We start from the raw sequence: 9,311 nt of genomic DNA on the forward strand, positions 1-9,311 counted from the left end.
TGACCAGACGAAACCAGCAGTTCAATTCCAGGCTGCAGAAAAGTCAGATTGTGCAGGCCAGGCTTTCTCAAGTCTCAAACTTTCAGGCCAGGCTTTCTCAAGCCAACCTAAAGTTTGTCTTTAACTTTAGTTAACTTAATCTAGTTTTGATTGAAGTACTGTGTAAAATCTAACCACAATATTGCCCAAATCCCAACATGAGTGTGTGCATGTGAAAGTAACACAAACACATCATCGTTTGATAATTTGTTGGTTTTGCTTTATTTTTCCGCCATGATCTGAAAACCCAAAGTCAAAAATACAATATAAATGTCTGAAAAATCAACACAATGACTTGTTTTTCTTAGAATCAACAGAAAACACTTGAGCGAGACTCGGAGGGATCAGGAAAAGGAACGTCCTGTCCGTCCGGCGTCGCCTGTAAAACAGCGGAATCTGACAAACGTCCCGTCCAACGACCGACTGGAGCCAGAGTTCACACCAGCGAACCGTGGCTCGCTCTGAAAGCAAACGAGTGAGTCCTCGCGTCTCGGGCTCCTCGTGAACATCTCCTCACCACTCCTTCTTCTTCTCGTCCATCGACACACCTCCGGGGCCGAGCGCCACCAGCAGCAGCAGGCCTCCGATGACCGACAGGGTCTGGAAGAAGTCGTATTTGAGGTAGTCGTGCATGGGTTTGTAGGCAGGCACCGTCCAGAAGGCGTTGAAGTAGATGTTGATGGCCAGGAGCCACAGCACTAGCGTCAGAGCGGCTAGCTTTGTCTTGAAGCCCACGGCCACCAGGACGATGAGCGCCGTCCCCACCATGTTCTGCAGGATCTGGACGGAAAACAGCGTTAGATTTAACTCGCGAACAACAGAACTTGTGTTTCTGCAAAAGACAATAACAGCAAGAGATGGTAGTAGTGTTTATAATATCTTAGTATCTTCATTATAGTTGCATTTAAGCTGTGTGATAATATAGTTACAATTTGTGACAATATAAACAAATCAAGCAGATTTGCACTTCCTGGCACCTTGATGCTGAAAAAATACTAACATTTACTTAAACTGAGAAATGCTACATGCTTAAATTGTTATTTTTTAATGAAATTAATACTTTTGTTCATCAAGGATGCATGAATGGATCAAAAGTGACAGTAAAGACATTTATAATGTTACAAAAGATTTCCATTTCAAATAAATGCTGTTCTTTTGAACTTTCTGTTCATCTGTGAATCCTGAAAAATAAAATGTATCACAGTTTCCACAAAAATATCATGCAGCACAACTGTGTTCAACATTGATAATAATCAGAAATGTTTCTTAGCAGCAACATCATCATTTAGAATGATTTCTGAAGATCATGTGACACTGAAGACTGGAGTAATGATGCTGAAAATACAGCTGCACATCACAGAAATAAATTACAGTTTAACAGTTATTCGCATAGAAATTGTAAATTGTAAAAATATTTCGCTATTTTTACTGTATTTTTAATCAAATAAATGCAGCCTTTATTGTTTTTTATCTCACAACTAGGACTTTTTTTTCCTCAAGATTGCAAGATATAAACTCAGAACCTCAAGATAAAAAGTTGCAATGACCTTTTTTATTTTTTATTCTGTGCTGGTTACAAAATTGCAAAAGAGAAAGGTCAGAAATGTGAGATATAAACACAACAACAACAAAAAGTCAGAAAATCTCTCAATTTCGACATTATTTCTCGTAATTCTGAGATATAAAGTCAGAAACATGAGATATAAATTCAGAATTGAGATAAAAAGTCAAATACCTTTTTTACTTTTTATTCCGTGGCAGAAAAAAAAAAAACAATTGCAAGATGAAAACATAGAAATGCAAGAAAACGGTCATAATTTCTATAGTTTATATAGATATAGAGTCAGAACTGTGAGATATAAAGTTACAATTGACCTAAACTCACAATTAAAAAAAAAAAAAAAAAAATTCATGACCTAAACTCAGAATTGCAAGAAAAAAGGTCAGAATTGCAAGAAATAAACTCCAAATCCTGAGTTTATATCTCACAATTCTGGCCTTTTTTCTTGCAATTCTGAGTTTCTGACTTTATTTCTCAGAATTGAGAGATAATCAATAAGGTAATCTTCTTTTATTTTTTAATCCATGGTGGAAACAAAAAGAAACACAATTGCAAGATGAAAATAAGAGGAAAAAAAAGAGTCAGAATTAGAATTGTGATGGAAAAAAGTCTGAATTCTGACTTTATATATTGCAGTTCTTAGGAAACAAGTGAGATATGTTGCAAAGACCTTTTTTATTTTTTTATCCCGTGGCGGAAACGTTTCTGGATTATGTAACACTGAACATTCACTGTCTCAACACTTACAGAGAAGAAGCTGGAGTCGAAGTGCAGCAGTGTCATGAACATGAGCACCAGAAGCACACGTCCTCCAAGCTGCATGTACTGCTTCGGAGAGCTCTGTCCCATCGACGGCACGCCCGCAAACATGCTCTTCCCCTCGGAGCGAGACTCGGCCAGCAGCAGCAGCAGCCCTCCACCCAGAGCCAGGTTCCTGCACAAACACAGACAACATCATCATTCTGTGTGTCTACAGAGACAGTCCTTTGCCCGTCTGAGTTTGTGCACACTTTGCAAATTGCGTGTCAGATTTTATTGTGGATTGCAGTTGATGTACAGACAGCAGATCACACATGAAAGATGCATCGGATTGCTTTTGTGTTTTTGTTCATGAAGAGTCTCGTTTATGCATGCATTTATGTGTTTTGATACAGATCTGATGATTTTCAGTGTAAATATGCAACAATATAGTGAGAAAACCCAATTACAGAAAAAAGGAACACAGATGGACTTTTGGTGTCGGATATTTTTGACCAAAGTAATATTACAGGATATTCCAATATTACAGAAATATTGGAAATTACTAGCACATTTCTTTGTCATAATTTGCAAACTGTTTTCGCATTAACAATCAGTCATTCAGTTTGGTCCTGAACACACCACACAAATTTATATTAAATGCATTATACTGAATTATTTTAAGGAATGAAAATATACATGAATAAAATACAACCACAGAAATTAAACCAAAACAAAAACCATTAAAAAAAAACCACAAAAAAAAAAAAAAAAACCTTTTCATTACTTGAAATAAAATAAATGTTAACTGAAATAATTAAATAGATTATGAAAACAATAAGAAAAAAATAAAAAAAAAATAAAGCAAATTTCAGCTAGTTCCCAAGCCAACATTTCTTCCTTTCATTTAATTTAATTTCAAGTTCTAAAATAACTCAAATTAAATAAACTAAAACTAATAAATACAAATTAATAAAAAAAACAAAATAAAAAAAAAAACTTGAAAACAGAAAATATAAAAACTTGAAATAAAATAATTTTTAACTGAAATAAATGAAAACAAAATAATTAGAATTTGAAATAAATGAAAAAAAAACTTCATTAGAAATTAGAAATTCTAAAACTTTAAATAAAATTAAAATGAAGACAGAAAATATAAAAATAAAATCCAATTCAAAATAGTAACAAGAACTATAACAGTATCTCAATAACATAATTTGTTGAGTTTAATTTTAAGTCCTAAAACTAAATAAGCTAAAACGAATAAATAAAAATGAACGAAGACATATTAAAAAAAAATACAAAAAGCACAAAATGTATCTAAAACTCTAAAAACTTATAGGATCGCAATTATACTAAAATAACACTGGTGTGAACAGCACTTCCTCAAACACCCGAAACAGGAGTGACACCGCATTCAGCTCCAGTGTGAACAGTGTTTATGATCTGAACTCACCTCATGAAAAACTTGAGATCCCACAGGATACTGTATGCGACTGTCTGAAACACAGAGACGCGCTGATGAACACGTGCTGCACGCTTCAGACTAGAACACTGAAGGACAGACACACATGCTGTTCGCTCACCTGTAGCGCAATAATGCCAAACAACCCGAAGCAAGCGTACTGAACGCAGTTTCTGCTGAGGACCAGGACACATCCACCTGCGGACGAGACGTCAAAACTCATCACAGTCAGCCTAATGAATACACATACACATTAATGAATAAATAAATATATATAAAATGATTTTTTTTTTTTTTTGTTCATGTAAGCTTCTGACCTTTAAATCATAACATACTCATGATTGTATGGCATCAATTACTGCTTTATTTAATCAGAAACACAGTCTAAATATAATTTGTGTATTTTGCTTTCATTTTATTAGAAGTAGGCCAACAGCCATTACATTTAAAGCCATTATCGGCTGATTCTGATATCGGTCCGATAATCTCGTGCATCCCTATGTTTAATCATCAGAAATGTACTGCAGCTTATATGATGCCACGAACATTAAGCATGCAAAGCACACACAATGTATCACACAAGCATTGATAACTTGACATCGCCGTCTATTTTTAAGAATTAGAAATGACTGAATTATTAAATATTACAAAAAAATTCTATCTTATTTTTGATAAAAACATTATATCTTGTGTAAAAAAAATCTTCGGCTTAATAAATATAAAAAAAAAACTTTAACAAATAACACCACAACAAATTTAAATTATATATGAAATTAAATAAAAAATTATATGTTTCTGTTCATAATTTTTGTAGAGTGAGGGGAACTAAAATAAATTTTTATACTGTTTGTGAAATCTTCGCAAAATGTAAATGTTATACACTGATACAAATGCAAATTTCCCTAAATATTTTACTAATTGTATCTGGTTTTATAATGTATTTATACCTACACTGTGTGTAAACCAGGTATAGAGAAGTTAAACCATAAAAACATTATAATAAATTTTTTAACATTTAATATTTCCAACATTTCTCATTTTCATTTAATTTAACTCCAAATAGTAAAAAAAAAAAAAAATAAAAAAAAAAAAAGAATAAGTAAAAATATTAAAAACTATAAAAAAAAAAAAATACAAAATGACAAAAACAATTTTTTATTATTTTATTTTTTTATTTTTTTTACCTGTTGCAACTTTTTTCTGGAAATATATATAGAAAAATATATGTTTTTCTGGAATACTTGGACTGATGGGACATTCACACAACATTCTGTGGTCACACACTACTGTAGAAAAATGCTAAACTGTATCAACGTAGGGCCCTATGAAATCCATTTTGCTTTTTTCCAAAATTCAGTTTAGTTTTTTTACAAATTCTGGTTTTTCTGTTTTAATTCTTCTGGATTCTGCTTTTTCCCGTTTAAATTTTTCTTAACTCCTTTTTGATAGTTAAATTAAATTGTATTCATCAAAAAGCATGTCTAATTAATTAAAATCATGAAACTTATACATTTTTTACATCAATTTATTAAAAGTTTAACAAAAATTACGTTTAGGGCCCTATGCAATGTTTTATTTTTTCTCACCATATCACCATAACCAAAACCAAACCAAAACCAAATTCTGTATTTTAGCACGTCTAATTATTTGAATGCATAAAACAGTTTCATTTATTCTTTTTTTTTTTTTCTTAAAGTAGTCTGAGATATAAAGTCAGAAACGTGAGATATAAAATCAGAATCGAGATAAAAAGTCAAATACCTTTTTTACTTTTTATTCCGTGGCAGAAAAAAAAAACTTGCAAGATGAAAACATAGAAATGCAAGAAAACAGTCATAATTCTATAGTTTATATAGAGATAAAGTCAGAACTGTGAGATATAAAGTTACAATTGTGAGATAAAACATGACAATTACAAAAAAAAAAAAAAAAAATTCATTAAATTTAATTTCATAAATTTTTCTGGATATCAAATGAAGTTATAAAATATTAATTTAATTTATCTTAATTTTTTATTGGCAAACAAAGGGGATTTACTATTAAAAATTAAGACATGGAAGAAAATATTGTGTTATTTCCTTAAAAAATGTTTGTTTCTTTTTTAGTAGTAACAGTAGTAGTAGGCTATAAATCTACTGAAAAATAGTAATAAGCACAATGTCTTCAAATCAAACCGGACTTTTATTTTGACGGGTTGCCGTGAATACCTTTACAGTTCTTTGTATGTGATATGAAGCTAGTTTTACTCAAATCAAACTGTCAAATGCTCATGAAGTCACTCTCAGAGCAGTTCTGGAGATGTTCTTCATGTGTTTACGTCCTCATTTAGAGAGACGGCAGACGCTGAAATCACCGCGAGCGTCACACGCTTCAGTGTGTGTGTGTGTAAATGAAACCGTGCATCTGCACCATTCATTAACAGAGACACACAGAACATGCAGGATTCATATCTAAATTGACTTTTGCGACGTAACATTTACAGATACAAGTCCATATCCTGATTTGATTTAAGTGTAATAACCTAATCCACGTTGTGTGTGTTATAGTGTATGTGTGTGTTATAGAGTGTGTGTTATAGTGTATGTGTGTGTGTTATAGAGTATATGTGTGTGTGCGTGTGTTATAGAGTGTGTCTCACCGATCTGTCCGATGAGGTTGAGCAGCACGAAGCCGGTGGCGAGGAAGTACCCGCAGCTCCAGGTGGCCTCGATGTAGTCTCTCTGCTCGCTCCACTGGAACCACATGCGGATGCCGTCCTCCAGGAAGGTGCTGATGAGACACAGGCGAGCGACGTGAGGCAGATACTGCTTAGTGACCCGCAGGAACTGCAAACAAAAGACCCACAAACATCCCGTTACACCGATCAGCTGCACGAGACAGACACAGACCGCTGATGACGTCACACAGTCACCACTGGCTTCATCATCTACCTTCACCAGAATCACAAATCCTTCTAATAATCCTACTAGAAATGAAAGAGCCTACATACTGAGCATTTAGTCCCGGCATGACATTAAAGCAAGATGCCACAGGCCAGTAAAGTAAAAATATAATGAAATGTTTCAAAATATTAAATATTCTGATATATAACTATTTCTAAAATATGAAAGTGAAAGACGTAACATTTGCCAAGTATGGTAACCCATACTCGGAATTGGTGCTCTGCATATAATTTAAATATTATGTTTAAATATACAACAAAAGATGAAATATAAAAGAAATTACTTTTTTATATTTTATTTTTTAAAACTGAATAAATAAATAAATAAATAAATAAATAAATAAATAAATAAATAAATAAATAAATGACTGTTAATTACTGTTTATTGAAAAAATTATTTAAATCTAATTTTTTTAATCAATAAATAATTTTATATGCATTATTAATTAAATATGCACCAACATAAATCTGAACACTTGGATTTTGTCGTCATAATTCTCACTCCATAAATCAGAAAATACTGTCAACAGACACAAACAAAGACATTTTTGACCAACAGAAAAAGTGCAATAAAATAAACAGTTCAGTGTGGATTCTCGATACCAGTGCATGAAAAAAATACTTGTTTTTGCCTTTAAAACACAAAGCAGCAGTCAGAATGACACAGAACAGAGGACAAAAACTGGGGTTTAAAGCCTTTTAGATACTGAAATCATTCCAACTCTGAGATCGTAATGCCTCATCGAAAGAAATCAATTACTAAAACACACAACATCTCAGGAGCTACAGACTCTGAGCGGATCTGGATGATTCTGCATCACAGTATTATTAGATTTGATCTGAACTGCTGTCAAACCCTCAAAAAGCGGCCAAAAATGCAGCAGATATTACCAGACCACATCAGCTCTGAACAGCAGCCAATCACTGAGCGGATATGCAAATGATATTCAACTAACAGCCAATCAGAGCTCGGTTACAGTAATGAGCCCATGAGAGTTTATGTGCTCCTTATTAGTGAAGAACTCAGTAAACAACTGGACTACTGTATATCTGTTCCAGGAAAGAACAAACACGCATTATTTGAAATAAAATTAACTGAACTGAAATCGAATTAAAATAATACAAAAACTTAAAACTTCAGTTAGTTGGCAAAGCAACATTTCTCATTTTCTTTTAGTTTAAGTTGATGTACTAAAATAAAAACTGAAATAAAATTAGTTTTAATATTTTAATTTCAGTTTAAGTTTTAGTCAAGTCAAGTCATCTTTATTTATATAGCGCTTTAAACAAAAAAGATTGCGTCAAAGCAACTGAACAACATCAATTAGGAATTACATCAATTATATTTAGTAGTATAATAGAGAAGAATCATCCTGCAGGGACAGACTTGTGTCTTGTGCGATAACAGATTCTGAAGAATAAAATAAAGACAAACAGCTGCGCTCATTCAGCAGCATCAATAATTCTGATTCATATTAACAGAACATTTAGGCTTCACCCAGTAACCCGGATCCTGCGGTTCACTCACTTCTCCGCATTATTAGACTGATGCAGATTTGCACAAACCATCAGACAGCGAGCGAGTCACACACATCCAGAACGTGTGAAAAACACGCATTAACTGCGCACAGACTTGAGCATTTAAAACTCAAGAAGCAAAGCCAGTGCATGTGTTTCGAAAGGCTTGTTTGAACTCGAGGTTGCGCAATCCACATTCAGTGCAAGCTCTCCACTAAAAGTGCGTAAAAGTACAGTAAAGCACAGCTGTGACGGTCCTTTAAGCATATTAAGACCTGATTTCTTAGTTTAAAGAGAATAATATTCAACTTTCAGGGCAGGTTAAGATTCTTATTTAATATAAAAGTATGAAGCGAAGTATTGCATTTCGTATTGCATGTTTTAAATGTTTATCCTCTTTGAATATGTTCTAACATCATTTGGCAACCAGTTTTGGTCGCTATTTTCAATGCATGAACATGCATTTCATTTTCAAATGCAAACTGTGAGTGTGAGTGACTACTGCACGCACCAACAGCTTTAACAAAACATAATCTCAGATATTTCTCATGCACATGCAGATTAAGTCATGCACACGTTATTAAATGCACCTGATCCGCCGTGTCCTCCGCCGCGCTCATCAGGTCCTCCTGCCGCATCACTCACCGATATCAGCCAAATAACAAGATCACCTCGCGTGTGTCAAACACTCAGGAGCGCTGCTGTCTGTCAAGGCCTCCGCCGCTGCCGTCCCACAATGCAGCGCGCCGCTGCGAAAATTAAAACCTCCTCTGCGCGCGCGCACAACGGCCTCCCGTGAGCCACGTATACTCGAGCGCGCGCGCGCACGGCAGAACAGTTCGATCATCTCAAAAGACTTTTCGACAAAATCTTAGTTTTTTGTACATATGTGATATGCACGTTTCATTAAAACAAGCACATTATAAATGAATAATAATAATAATAATATTAAAAATAATATGATTATTATTACATAAAACACATAGTATTTTATTAATAATATTCTGGTTAAATCAATTATGTTTGTTATTATACATTAATAATAATAA

The 9,311-nt window shown here is 33.7% G+C and overlaps 1 protein-coding gene across 1 annotated transcript; it reads right to left on the bottom strand.

Moving 5' to 3' along the window:
* Window positions 1-234: 234 nt before the first annotated feature.
* On the bottom strand, window positions 235-9,012 carry LOC109044931 (surfeit locus protein 4-like). Its single transcript, XM_042751573.1, has 6 exons — window positions 8,853-9,012; window positions 6,442-6,628; window positions 3,925-4,001; window positions 3,795-3,838; window positions 2,348-2,534; window positions 235-819 (listed from the first exon to the last, which is right to left on the bottom strand). The coding sequence occupies exons 1-6, from the start codon at window positions 8,898-8,900 to the stop codon at window positions 553-555; spliced, it is 810 nt and encodes a 269-aa protein (XP_042607507.1). The 5' UTR covers window positions 8,901-9,012; the 3' UTR covers window positions 235-552.
* Between the last annotated feature and the right edge of the window lie 299 nt (window positions 9,013-9,311).

Source organism: Cyprinus carpio, chromosome A5 (assembly GCF_018340385.1).
Source record: "Cyprinus carpio isolate SPL01 chromosome A5, ASM1834038v1, whole genome shotgun sequence".
Taxonomy (NCBI): domain Eukaryota; kingdom Metazoa; phylum Chordata; class Actinopteri; order Cypriniformes; family Cyprinidae; genus Cyprinus; species Cyprinus carpio.